Below are 14,610 nucleotides of genomic sequence, written 5' to 3'. Positions count from 1 at the left end.
GTCGTGAGTGCCTGCAGCTCTAATTTATAGTTTTCTAAACTACATACAATATACTATATATTCATACACTATGTATTATAAATATTATTGTAGTATAAATAGTAGTATTAAGTATAAATATTTTATACTTTCATTCAGCAAGGATGCATTAAATTGATCAAAGTGACTAAAGACATTTATAATGAAAAAAAATATATATATAATATTAGAAAATATTAAAAAATTCTGATAAATGCTATTCTTCTGAACTGTCTATTCATCAAATAATGAAAAATTGTATTACAATTTCTACCCAAAAAAATTCTAAAAATTACACAGCACAGTGGTTTTACTTTTGGTGATAAGAAATGTTTCTTGAGCACCAAATCAGCATATTAGAATGATTTCTGAAGGATCATGTGATGCTGAAACTTCTGAAAATTCAGCTTTGTCATCACATTTTAAAATATAAGAAAGCAGCTAATTCAAATTGTTATATTATTTCATATTGCTATAAATAAAACCTACCAGCCTATCATTTTTTGTTTTAACATTTTATTCCTGTGAATTCCTGTGGATATTTCCAGCTGTGAGGATGAAGTGATTGGAGTTAAAAATAAATGCGAGAAACAAAATCTCACAGATGTCTTCAACAAAAAATACTCCAGCATTTTAATTATCTGTTAAATGTATGAATTGTATGCTGTGATTTTGCACTAGAAGAGATTTCTCTTAGGACCTAATTAACAGTTTCAATTGGCTTGCGGTGTGTTTTTAGTTTCCAAGCCAGTACTCTGAGATTAATCAGGCATTTGTCTGTACTCTACCCCGATACAGCTCAAACCCATTTTTACATTTCAAATGAGAGAAAATAAGCATTTGAGACTTTTTGAACCATGTTCATTTGATGCATTCATGCTGAATTTGATCCTGTCACAAGCCATATTTAAGCAAAATATTTCATTTTTATCTCCAGATCTGCACATAATGAGAATTGCTTAACTGGAACAGATTCTTCTTGCATTCTTGCATTGACATTTGAAGACAGCTCTGATGAATGGATGTCGCCTGTTAGAGCACAGATGATTTGACCATGGCAGATTCTCATGTCCTGCTCAAACGAGACGATGATGTTCCTGTGGTATCTGCGGAACAACTTGATTATGGGATGAAGGGAACCTCTGGCCCTTATCAGGTGTCCCTGGACAATAAAAGTGCCACGTTACCGAGAAAAGCCATCAATCCTCACCTCTCGCTTCCAGTCGTCTCTCTCCACCGCGAGTAGCTATATCTGCTCCCACCCTCAATGCAGTATTTATGGGTTAAAGGACAGCATCAAAGGCAGCCCCACTCCATCACACTTCTGTTGACCTAATTTCTGCAGAAATGGTTATGTTTAAAGGAAGAAAGGGCTCTCTTAGAGGTTTGCTTCTTCTTTTTTAACATTTCTGGTTTCTTTTACCTTTTGTGTGACTGAGGATGAAAATATTAGCTATTAAGTGTGCTAATGTGTGTTTTACAGACAGAAAGTGAATTCTGCTCATACCTGTGTCGTAGCGCATGTTTCAGAGGAGGAAACATTTGCAGTATCAGCATTCCCTGACATCCCAGTAAGTGTTTATGTGTGACCTTATATTGACTTTGACTCTAGCCTCCCCTCACAATCCCTAATGCCACCCTTCTTTCTAAACCCTGATTTAAAGGTATAGTTCACCCAAAAATGACTTCTGTCAATCATTTGCATCATTTACATTACTTTATTTTTTGGAACAACAAAAACGCACTGGTTTTTCTGTGTGCACTCTCTTAAAAATAAAAGTGCTTCACAATGCCATAGAAGAACCTTTTTGTCTAAATGGTTCCATAAAGAACCGTTAACATCTGAAGAACCTTTCTGTTTCGAAAGAAGGTTCTCCAGATTCTAAAAAGGTTAGAAAGAGATGGTTCTTTAAAGAACCTTTGACTGAATGGTTCTTTGTGGAACCAAAAATGGATCTTCTATTGCATCGCTGTGAAGAACCTTTTAAGCACTTTTATTTTTAAGAGTGCGTGGCTAGGTTTCATATGCTTAAGAACAAATCGGATGTGATATTTCAGTGGATTACGACAAATCCATCATATGACTTCACACTGTTTTCATGATGTTTATTTGGAGCTTGACATCACCCATGTCTATTTACTTTCATTAGTGCAGTGCCATTCTTTCTAATATCTTATCTTGTGTGCTCAAACAGCTCAAAGTTATATAGGAAGATATGAGGGTGAGTAAATAATGACAGAATTTTCATTTTGGGGTGAAATAACCCATTATGCAGTAAATTCAGAAACAACAATTTTTATTGAAATAAAGTGAAATAAAATCAAATTTAAATGTTAGATGAAAAACTTAAAAGCAAATGACAAAATTATTTTAAAAAGTGAGCTGAAATTAAAATAAAAAAGTTAAAATCTATAGACAAAAAAATGATTATATTATAAATCTACTCTGTAAAAAGTGAAAGTTGACTTAACTTAAAAAAATTGAGGAAACCCGTTGCCTTAAAATTATTAAGTATATAATAATTTAAAAAAAAAGTTTAGTGAACTTGACAATTCAATTAACTTATTTTTTAAATTATCATTTACTTAAAAAATTTAAGGCAACGGGTTTACTCAATTTTTTTTACGTTAATTCAACTTATCACGTTTTTACAGTGATGTAATTAGTGAATTTGGGTATGAAATGACTGAATATACTGTGTGATATGCATAAATACTTTAGTCAGATGATGTGTATGTGCAAATTAAACATTGATTCATATTGTTACATTGTGCTATATTGTTATATTACACACATATATTGGTTTGCCAATTAGACAGTTTGGTTGTAACAGGATGATTAAATAAGGCAGGCTGTGGAATTTTGCAGCTGCGTTCTGTTGTTCTCATTGATGGCATCACATTAATTGAGGAACCACAGCTGAGTAAATACACAACGGTGAGGAAAATATTACTTTGCTGTCCTGCAGTTTTTATTTGTTTAAAACTGTTTTGTTTAAATAAGTCTGCTAGAATACATCAATTTAAAAACAAAAACAAAACTGTTGCTCATATGGGAATCCATTCTGTTGTGCATGAGCCCCAGCCTAATAAAGTGGTCTGGTAAATAAGATCCAGAAAATATTTTCATGCAAAACAACTAAAAAAAACAAGGCTATTTAGGCCTTTCCTAAATGTGTTATGTTGACAGAAAAATCTTTAGAATTCACTTGCTTCGGATTAAGCCATCAGTCTTGTGAAAGAAAAAGAAGAAGGGAAGAAATGTTTCAAGTTCTTTGTAGTTTTATCACAGTTAATCCCACAGAGTTATTCAAAGATGGAGGGGGATAAAGCTCTGGAATCCTTGAGATGTTCAGAAAAAGGAGTGAAATGAAGAAAACCAGGCAGGCAGTGAATGTTAACCAATGATTTGCTAGATATGCACCCTAGAGGGAAACATATGTGTGTGTGTTGCAGATGAATCTCTGTTTTCTGGCTGATTGGGCACCCCTGGGTTTGTTTCTCACTCGACCCAGACAGGGGGCCCTGATAACAGTAATTATGCTGCCACAGCATTGGACCCCTCTGGTGAAGATGATGTTGAATTACTACATCTGACTGCAGGTAACATCCTTAAAAACTTAAAATAACCCATACATAGTTCACATTTTAGAAAGAATACAATACTTGCTGTGTTTTACATCCTGTTTTCTCAAGAGCTGAATGCAAACCATTTATTTATTTATTTTTTGACAATGTGACAATCAAGTTACAAAAACAAGTAAACATTCAAGTCATTTTAAATAATGCATCTGTAAATTAGACTCATTGCAAAGTTGATTTGTTTTATAGCGTTAGGATATATGTTGATTTACATTCGCTTGATACTGCTGTCACAATATATTCACACTGACATAATTTACATTATTTGTAAATATAGATGTGCACTCTGGGGATGCTTCGAAAGTGAAGAGGATGCTCTCAACCCTTGTGCAACCTTATGGACATTTTTGTCCATTTTATTTTATTTTTTTTATTATTTTTTAAAATAATTTTGCCTGTGTTAATGCTAACTGCATACATTTTGGCTCAGGTATGTATTTTTATTGAAACTTTAATATACCACCCTCATTTCCTTTAATAAATCTATTTTACACTAGGTACAAAAAATACTTCATCTCTCAGCGCCGTTTGGATAAAAATATCCACACTGAAACCCATTAAATCTGATATTTTTCATCGCAGTGCCGTTTAACTGTAAAATTATGCAATTTTTGTTAATAGGCTTTCATTCTGTTGGCAAGGCTTCAAAATTAAATTTTTTACTATTTTTTACCAGGTGGTGCCAATAAAATATATCTGATTTATTCCTGTTTTCTGCTTCTGCATATTATAAAGCCAATTGGATAAATAATGCAGCTATAATTGTGTGGGTGTGTTGGTATGGATGTTGGAGTGTGGTTTGTATGTGTGTCATAAAAAAAATTGTATGTGTGTGCTTGTAATATTTGAGAAAGAAAAACTCTACTGTAAATCACAAATCCAACCACAGCACTGTTTTGCTGGCATCTAATGGGGAAAATTTGGTACTGCACCCAAACAAAATTTTACTGAAATCTAATTTTTTTAGATATCAACCTCAAATTTGGAACACAACTTGTTTAGATTTATGGCTTTGATTTTCTAGCAGGTTTAGAGTGTTTTGTAACGTGTTTCATGAAATATATATTTTACATAAAATATTGTTCATAAATCATTTTCATAAACTTAAACCTGTATAACTTTTTTTTGGTTTCACTTTCTTTTTTTTTTTTTTTTTACTTCAACAGTAATCTGGCATGGGTCTTCTTTAAAATGAGACCAAACTTAAGTCTGTGCTCCCAAGCTTAAAATTTTTATGACAGTTTTTTGACATGGACATTTTTGTCCACTATGGACCTACGTGTAACTTTTTTAATTTGATGCACAAGGGTTAAATATCATTATCGCCTGAGTTATTTCAGTTTCTGTTTGCCTAGACATGATTTAGATCCTATTTAATCATTAAGAGACAGTAAAACTGTCAAAGAGGAGACAGTCTCTGAATACAGGGGTGAATGTGAGGGTTTCAGACCCTGAAAGTCTATGTGGGCTGATTTTCTATCACACTAAGGCTAACTGCCTTGGTCAAAGGTCATGAGAAGCTCACTTTCATTTTCTCCTAAGGCTGGAATCACTGAAAGAGATTGAGAGATTTATGTCTTTTCAAGCATCTTTTACAGCAACGACTGACTCACTGTTTTAAGAGTCATTCTGAGAATAAATAGTATTTTAGCATCAAATTTTCTTTCTTTGTTTACCTTGAAACTGGCTGACAATTTTGAACAGCCTTGAACAAATTAAGCAAATAAATCAAATTTAATCATTTAACACTTGCTGCTTCAGCACTTTACTTCTGAAGGTCCATAAATGGGCAACACTCTTCCTAATCTCATATATCTTTGTTTCTGTCACTCAGTTGTGCAGAGTAATGGAATTGTCCATTCTTAGAAGATAACGAGGGTTCTTTTTAACCAAAGTGAACAGGAAACAGGATGTGGTTGATACTGGAATAATACGCTGTTGTCATGATTGTGAAATGTCATTTCGCATTCAAAATCATGCATGCTAAAACCACATTTCCTGCAATTACAGTAAAAATACAGCAGATAACTGAAATACCTTTGCATTGTTTAAAAGGAAAGTACATTAATCGATTGTCTATGCAGGTTTCCTGAACTTGACAAGTCATAAAAAGACCAAAGAGCTTACTCAGCTCGATTTAAGACATAGCAATGTTAAATATATATATATATATATATATATATATATATATATATATATACATATGTACAATTATATGTACAATTCTGTATTAATATAGGCTACAGCTTATTTTTTTAAACAAGAAATTAATACTTTTATTCAGCAAAGATGCATTAAATCAACCAAAACTGACAGTGAGGACATTTATAATATTACAAAGATTTCAATACATGTTGTTCTTTTGAAAATTCTAGCCATTGAAAAAGTGGATCAGAGTTTCCACAAAAATTTGAAAGCAGCACAGCTATTTATTTGGATGCACTGAATTGCCAAACCCAGTCCAGGCTGAAGGAAAATTAGCTAATTGGAATTCCTTTTGTCTGCAATAGTTGATTTATAAGTAAAAGCAACAGGCACTTAGGAAACAGCTGAATGTTCTGAATTGTCCTAATTGCTTCAGAAGAAATGCTGTCATGTGAAGAGTCACAGTGCCCATGCAGTTGCCTAGCAGCAGAGCACTGGAAGCTGCCCCATGGTGAACACTCCATTTTACCTGCATGCTGCTGCTCAATGTATTCATTATATTTCCTCCAGAAAGGCTAATCTTTACCATAACTATAAGGAATTTCTGATTGAGCTAAAATTTCATTTAGATCACCAATGTGTTTGTTTTTGTTCCTTCTTCCTTCAGCTTTTCCCGTTTCCAAATTATCCACATATTTCCCTTTTGTCTCTGTCCATCTGTCTCTTTCATTACAAGACACATGGATTCTTCTATTGAGTCGATTATTATGAAAACTCTAAGCTGTCACTCCTCATGTTTCAGAGGCTGAAAACCTGAGGTCTTTTGAGGGACTTCAGGAGAGTCACTGTAGGTGGGCTTTCTGAGAAGCTGAAATAATTGGCAAAAGCATAGTCACAATAATAATCAGCCTTTTAAGGTAATGAAGAGAGACAGGAAGTCTGTGAAATCCCTTTTGTTTGTGAGGCCCTGTAAAAGCAGTTAACTGACAGGGAACAGCATGACATGGTTTGTGAGTTTGAGGGTTTCATTTCGTGGCAAAGAGTTCACATGTAATACGTTGAAAAAAAAAAAAAAAAGGCAAACCCTCAAATTTTTGAGTCGCGGATTTTGAAAAAAGAAAAAGAAAAAAAGAAGTAGTAGTTGTCATCTAAAACTACTTATTTATTCATTTGTTTGTTTGTGCAGGGATTAATAAATTTGGTAGCATATGAGTTGCACTATCATGTTTCTCAAAATTATAGCTTTTTCCCCTTCCATGTAACACAAAATAAGCTATAATCAAATGATATTCAAAAATTAAAAAATGCACGATGATCACTGGCCGTCAAGTTCAGTTGCAATTTTATTTGGTTTATTGAAATGTTAAGGATGTAGGAGGATGCTTTCCACTTAAGGTTTATTTGTTTTATCTCGTCATGGCAAAATCTATACATGTCCCATAAACCTCATGCCTAATAATTGTGAGTATTTGACTTTACGGACTGTCATTCAAGTGAACGTATTCCATGATCAGAGCCCCCCATACAAAGCATCAAAGAATTTTGCTTCATGCATATTCTGCATAATATATGAATGTAGATCACAGCCAGAAGCTTCAGGATATTTAAAGCACAAAGGCAATAAGATGGCCACTCACGAGCCAAATACGGTTATGAGAAAGAGTGATTTCTCTTTGTTTTTGCTCTAATGGAATAACAAGAGCGATGGTGCAATCGGGGAAAAACCTCGACGATGAATGTGCAGCGGAATATGATAAAGTATTCGAGCCTGCTAATTCTGTTTCCATCTTCTCCATTTACCATTATTCCCCATATTGGCTTTAATGAAAAAGTGAGAAGATCTAATTGCACACAGTAAAGTGATTCATCTTAGTCACTTACTGAAAGTGAGAGTTCAGCCACCTCAGAGAGTTAAGCTTGTCCCCTGTACTGATGCCAGATACCCTCTAGTCATGCAAATGATGTTCCTTATTGCTGAGTATTCATAAATCGCAGCCTCTTAATATGCGCTGAAAGTCACCTGCCAGCTCATTTCTATCATATCTGTACGGTTGTCGTTCCAGGCCATCATCCTCTCATTGCATTCCTCTCAGGCCTCAGGTGAATAAGTGATCACTGATGGAAAACGTCCAATGGCTTGATACCCTACACACAGTAGCCAAATATGAGCCCTTTATAAAATAACGGAGCATATGATTGCCATGAGGATGGGAAAGATGAAAGGGATGCGAAGGGAGTCTACGCACAGAGAATGATGGAGGGTCACTGGTGCTGCAGAATGAAAATATCAGCCAGCAGAGTGACCTCTTCCCATCTGCTATCTGCAGCCACCTGAGAATTACGTAGCCTTCTGTACATCAATTATCCATGACAACACAAAAAAGTGCTGCAATAGATAGTACAACAGACAAATATGACAGAACTGCAACGCAAACAAAAGAGAACAGCACCGTCAACTAGCTTTGTGACTGTGAGGCTTTGAACGTGTCCATCAAATTTCGGTTGCATATTTTACAAAAGTATGCTAGTGAATTGACAAATGACAAATGACCTTAAACAATATAAACACTTGTAGAAGATTAATTTCTTCTTGCTGACTGAAGCTTCAATGCTCTCTTCAATGGATAGTCTACGCAAAAATGAAAATTCTGTCAGCATGTACTCCTACTCATGTCATTCTCACAAAAGAAGTTATTCTGAAGAATGTTGGTTAGCAAAGGTTTTATGCTTTAAAAAAAATAAATAAATAAAAATCATTCAAGAATACCAAAATTACCAAAATTCTTTCAAATATCTTCCACATGAAAACAGAAATGCAATACAGGTTTGGAATGGCATGAGGAGTAAATGATACAGAATTTTCATTTTTGGGTGGACTGTCCCTTTAAGGCTATCATTTCTGACTCATGGAGAACATCTGTGGATCATCCATGAATATAACAGAAATACAGTTAACTACAATGTAGGTTTCATGAAAACGGACACGTTCTTGAGTTTACCCATGCCCTGAACAATGAAAATGATAGAGAAGTTGTTTGGTACTTGTAAATGAGGGCTTGTGATGTTGAACTGTACTGTTCTCCTCATGGGTGTGAGTAACAGATGGAGCTGGGAGACACTGTCTGATAATAGGAAGAATGATGTCACACAGTGTGAAGCTGTCCCCTCTGCTGTTTTGGTGACACAGAAATAGCCTAACTGTGAAATACGACTAAATTTGTACATTGGTGTGCAATTTCATGTTATGAATGTTACAAATATATGTTGACATGATTTTAGTTTAAATTAGCTGACTTATTGAATACTGCCACCTTCTGAAGAAAATACGTTACTGCTTCATTAGAACAGTCTTTTTACACAAAGCATATCACATAGTGTTGAAGTGGCATGTTTGCTGCGTTTCATTCAACTCGAATTTCCACCTTTCTATTAGCGTGACAGATGGCCACTTGTCGCAGGCGAAACTGTTAATGGTAAACATAGAAGATGTGCACTTGTAAACAAATGCAAAATAAGTAAGTTAAAGTTCCTTCGTGATAATAAATGTGTTTGTTTAAAATACGGTAAATGAATTATTCTGTTGATAATTTCACATCTGCAGAACTCGTCACTTTGTTACAGTGTTGCCAACTAATTTTCAGGGAAAGTTGCTAAAGGAAGGTCGATTTGTACCTAAAAGTTGCTAAATGACTTTGTGATGCCATTGCGCGATGACGTCATTACGTAATCACGGCGCAAAATTGTCACTACATCAAATCTCATATTTTAATGTTCACATGTTAATTTAGATTTGTTCGTAAAAATAATATAAATGCTAATATAATATTAAAATATAATTATTTTTAAATACAAAATTGATTTATTGTTCAATAATTCAATGATTATGATGATTAAATTTACAAAATTTTTATTTTCTTATTAGTTAGTAAACTAAAACTATACATTCTGAACAATTGTAGTTTTTAACAGTGTATTAGTAGTTATTTAGTGTGCTCCACTCTAAGTAAAGTCTGCAAAATAGGGCACAATCTATGTTAATATATAGGAATTTTCCTTATTGATTTTTCACAGGGTTTTTTTTACCTTTTTTTTTAAATTACGTATTGTATTTTGTGTTTTCGAGTGCAGGGTTACAACGGATAATGGATAACGGATAATATCCTGGAAAATTACTATATAATACCTTTTCCATTTTTCTTACAGTGTACTAACTGATCAACAATCGTAGGTACAAGCTACTAACAAGGTGTATCATAAATGAACAATGATTCAATTATTCAACTATTATTATGATTATTAAATTTAACAATTGCAAACAGCAGCTAACTTAATGTTAAAAGATGTGTGTACTGCTAAGCATCTTTAATTTCCTCTTTATGTAATTTAGATGGAAAACGCATGTCTTTTTATTGTTTGAGTCACTTATCAAAAGTTGCTAAAAGTTGCCAAATAAATATAAAAAATAGCTAAATTTGTTGCTAGGTGCTTTTGGAAGAAAAAGTTGCTAGGTTAGTCTGAAAAGTTGCTAAATTTAGCAACAAAATTGCTAAGTTGGCAACACTGCTTTGTTATCGTGTTTGTTCGTGAATAAATCTTTTAAGCAAACGAATCATTCTTACTTCTACGGACTCGTTTTCCTGCCTCGACTGTAGTTCCAGCCAATAGCATTCGAGTGTGGGCTGTGGCGGAGCCTTTCATTGGTTAGACTTACCGAACGAACGAGTCGGTGTTTTAAATGATTCGTTCATTTAAACGATTCATTCTTCAAAACAGCGATTTGGAGTGGCACTGACATTTCGTTCGTGAACTATGGTCTGTTGCCCTGCTGATCGAGAGGGGGCCTTTCACATGTGAGTCAATCTTGTTCACAACAAGCAGAGAAAGGGGGCGTTAGAATTGTGAATGTGTAAACCAGACATGACTTATAAAGAAATTAAAATGACGCCAAGACGTTATTTAGACTTGTTTTCTATGGCTGAAGTGACCAGAAGTTGGAGTATTGAGAAAAAAATGTAGGTAAAAAGAATCATTTGATGTCATTTGTGTGGAAAACGTGTGTTTTCAATGCAGTCTGTAAACACTGACTACCACCATTACTGGACTTTAATTTATTTGTCACAAGGCTATTGTAGTACCGCCTCCTACTGTTTTGAGATTTAACTCTAGATTAAACATCTTGTAACTGGCTAGCTCGAAAACTTCTCTAGCCTATGGTCAACAATTAGTCAATCATTACTCACTCAGTACACAGGCTCTAGTATAATGCAGTTCTCAAAAGGTTTTGTCAGCTCTTTAATGAGTTTCAGAATTGCTAGGAACAGTGAGCAGGTAAGTTCTTATAAACGCAATGTGTGAAAGGCTGTGTAAGGATGGTGTTTGTAAAGGGCACCATTGTTATGATAGAAAATGTGTATTATGTATTCATTTTGTCACTTGTTGACTACAATTGGTCATTTAGTTGTGGCTGTCTTGTAAATAAGTTTTTTTTGTTTTTACTTTATGCATTTTATTCTGCATAGTATGCAGCCCTAAAGATAGCATTATTTCTGATTATAATTTCCAATTAATATGATAAATATTATAAATGAAATTGCATATATAAAATGTAACAATATAATAAATAACACAATATACGTATTTTATGATATAATAGGTGACAGTTATTTATATCATATATTACTGTCCCACAGTCCCAGCATAGGAAATTATCAGAAGTTGTTTGCCTCAATCCCAAAATGTACCAATATTTTGAGTAAATATTGAAAACATTAAATATTTTTGGGTCAATATTTTAGAAAATATTTTAGAGTCACCAAATCCATGGCAATGCGCCATTGTGAGTGAAATAGTGGGAGTAACGTAATTCGGTAATCTCTGTTACCTTGTCAGATTGGTTGAACCTGCTGTATATCTACATTTGTTCACATCAGACCAAAATGATTTTAAAGGTATGCAACAAAGGAGATTAGACATCACAAGAGTGAATTTGGGTAATATTAAAGCTGTAATTTTCATGCTGTTTTGTCAGTGTGTTATGCTGATGTAAGGAGCACTTAAAAACTTTTTCTTATACGTTTCTTATAATTCAAACATAAAACGTTTGTTGGTCATGGTCAATGATATTGTTCGATGATGTTCAGTGATATTAATCTGTCTGTTTTATATCTCTTTCTCCCCTCAGGTATTAAGTGGCTCTCTTCATCTGATGTGGATAGTTTGATTGGTTTATGGCTCAGATTCTTGCTTTCTCACGTTCTCTTCACCTGCAGCACTCACTGCGGGTGAGCTTAGCATCACTGTGTTCTCGCAGTATGACGTCATTAGAAACTCGAGCCCGGGCTGTGTTTTCTGCAGCGGTTGAAGGTGTGCAGCCAGACATAGTGGTCCGCAGGAGTCTGGAGAGACATGGAGACAAACTACTTGTGGGTGGACAGAGTTTCAAACTTATCAATAACCTTTATCTGGTGGGTTGTGGAAAGGCTGTGCTGGGGATGGCAGCAGAAGCAGAGCAAATTGTAGGAGACCATCTAATTAAAGGGGTGGTCAGTGTGCCTCATGGTATCCAGAAAACACTACGCAGTCATGGAAAAGAGTAAGAATTTTAGTGCTTTTTTAATTAGATATTTTAATGTGCCTCTGGTTAGTGAGCAGTTTATACAGCAATATACCAGCAACTGGGATTTTCATTAGTTGACTAGTTGGTCAGTGGTTTCCCAGAAAATGTAATAATAAATGTAAATGTGAAGCATTCTCATTACCGTAATGTGACAAGAAATTTATATATTATTAATTAATGATTTATTGTTTAAATTGTACAGTTTTAAGTATTTGTTGTACCTACTTTATGCTGATTTAAATAATAAATCTAGAATATCTATTTATTTTTGCATAAGAATTAGGGGTGGAATTCCTTAATTGTCATGAAATTATCAAAAAAGAAAAATGTAGCCCTGATGTCCAAGTTTTTAGCAAGGTTTTTCATTTTGTATTCCGCTGCACATAGTACAGTCTGGGTGTTACTTAAAAATACTTTGTATTTCCGGACAGGAAGATGCTCCTTGAGAATAACAGCAGAATTACAGTGATGGAAGGAGCAAAGAACAATTTACCGGATGCAGATGCCCAGAAGTCAGCAGAGTGTATTCGAGAATTGGCCAGTGGTCTGACTGAGAAAGATCTGCTGCTCGTGCTCATCTCTGGTACTGTAGCTTATTTTCTTCATATAGAATCAGTTTTCCTTTGGCAACGTGCACTACGATTCAAAAGTTTGGAACATTTAAAAAATAAAATTAAATTCTTACTGACCCATAACATTTGAAGTGTAGTGTATTCTCTGAAAGATCTTGAAATGATCATGATTACTTCTCATGCATCTACGTACAGGTGGTGGTTCTGCTCTTTTACCTGCTCCAGCCCCACCCATGTCCTTGCAGGAGAAACAGGATGTGACACGAAAACTCGCAGCAGCAGGGGCCACAATTCAGGAGTTAAATACAGTAAGACGAGCCCTGTCGTTGCTGAAGGGTGGAGGCCTTGCCCAATGTGCCAACCCAGCCCAGGTAACACTATTACATAAAAAATGACATGTAAAATTGTTTCTTGAGCAATCCCCTATGGTGTTACTTGAGCTTAATATTTACTCTTGACATCACGTTCTCTTTAAGGTAGTGGCATTGATTCTGTCAGATGTTATTGGAGATCCTCTGGATTTAATAGCCAGCGGTCCAACAGTCAGGAGTGACTCCAAGCCAGAGGAGGTCTGGGATATCTTGAATCGTTATGAACTCTCCGGCTCTCTTCCTTCCACTGTGAAAGAGGTGCTTAAACCCCATTATGGGTCACAGGTGCAAGAACAGCAAGACGTCATCAAAAACCATGTTTTAAACATTGTAATTGGTTCAAACACTATTGCTCTTGAATGTGCAAGCCGTAAGGCTGTTGAATTAGGACTTCGACCCATCATTCTGTCTCCAGGAGTATGCGGTGACGTTTGCTCTGTTTCGCGACTATACGGGCTGCTCTCGCGTTTTGCATGCTCCCCAGAAAAGGAACCTCCTCCAGAACTCGCTGCAGAGATCCTTCAGCTTGGACCAGAGGTTGGGGTAGAAAGCTGGGACTTGTGTCGCACCATGAACGTGCTCGTAGAGGAAAGGAAGGAAGGCTGGGGTGCGACCTGTCTTCTGGCTGGAGGGGAACCCACTGTGAAACTGACAGGAAAGGGCAGAGGAGGGAGGAACCAGGAGTTGGCTCTGCGGGTGGGGCTTGAGCTCAGTATTGATGAAGTAAAGAGTGGTGCAGTGTTCCTCAGTGGAGGAACAGATGGACAGGATGGCCCCACTGAGGCAGCTGGTGCCGTCACTGACGGGGAACTGATGGAAGAGGCCATGTCTCAAGGTCTGGACGTCGATGGCTTTCTCACCAATAATGATTCGTTCACATTTTTCTCACAGCTCTCTGAAGGACGACGGTTACTCATGCCTGGACTGACAGGGACCAATGTGATGGATGTGCATGTTATGCTGCTGCCACCACCATCAGCCCAAAAAGACTTCCAATAATTTGACTCCAGGTTGTTTTGTGTTTGGAAGCAACACAATTATGGAGGAATAATTTTTTTTTTTCTGTACGCTAGTTCACTTTAAGATTTTTTTCATGATATCACTTATTGTAACCACTAATGTTTTTCTTCTTGTCATGAATGACTCCTGCTTGGTCCTGAACCAAAGCAAGGTGCTTTCCAATGCGTATTGTTGTACACTGACTGAAATAAAATTTTCTGAAATAAATAAATAACACTAATACACA

The 14,610-nt window shown here is 35.6% G+C and overlaps 1 protein-coding gene across 4 annotated transcripts; it reads left to right on the top strand.

The window, feature by feature from the left end:
* The first annotated feature begins 10,517 nt into the window (after positions 1-10,517).
* Positions 10,518-14,600, top strand: glyctk (glycerate kinase). Of its 4 annotated transcripts, none has more exons than XM_058779860.1 (5): positions 10,518-10,655; positions 11,987-12,397; positions 12,853-13,004; positions 13,189-13,364; positions 13,470-14,600. In XM_058779860.1, the coding sequence occupies exons 2-5, from the start codon at positions 12,033-12,035 to the stop codon at positions 14,361-14,363; spliced, it is 1,587 nt and encodes a 528-aa protein (XP_058635843.1). In that variant the 5' UTR covers positions 10,518-10,655; positions 11,987-12,032; the 3' UTR covers positions 14,364-14,600. The 4 variants fall into 4 exon arrangements, with proteins under 4 accessions (XP_058635843.1, XP_058635845.1, XP_058635844.1 ...); XM_058779862.1 differs by lacking the exon at positions 10,518-10,655 and adding an exon at positions 10,667-10,817; XM_058779861.1 differs by lacking the exon at positions 10,518-10,655 and adding an exon at positions 10,922-11,133.
* The last annotated feature ends 10 nt before the right edge of the window (positions 14,601-14,610 follow it).

The sequence above is a fragment of the Onychostoma macrolepis genome, chromosome 06 (assembly GCF_012432095.1).
Source record: "Onychostoma macrolepis isolate SWU-2019 chromosome 06, ASM1243209v1, whole genome shotgun sequence".
NCBI classification, from domain to species: domain Eukaryota; kingdom Metazoa; phylum Chordata; class Actinopteri; order Cypriniformes; family Cyprinidae; genus Onychostoma; species Onychostoma macrolepis.
This window is presented reverse-complemented; position numbering and strand designations above follow the sequence as displayed.

What these genes read in the sequence shown, in the direction of transcription:
- glyctk (XM_058779860.1), top strand. Translation starts at nt 12,033, where the DNA reads ATGGCTCAGATTCTTGCTTTCTCACGTTCTCTTCACCTGCAGCACTCA. An exon ending in CTACGCAGTCATGGAAAAGA is followed by an intron (nt 12,398 to 12,852) that starts GTAAGAATTTTA and finishes ATTTCCGGACAG; the next exon opens with GAAGATGCTCCTTGAGAATA. An exon ending in GCTGCTCGTGCTCATCTCTG is followed by an intron (nt 13,005 to 13,188) that starts GTACTGTAGCTT and finishes ATCTACGTACAG; the next exon opens with GTGGTGGTTCTGCTCTTTTA.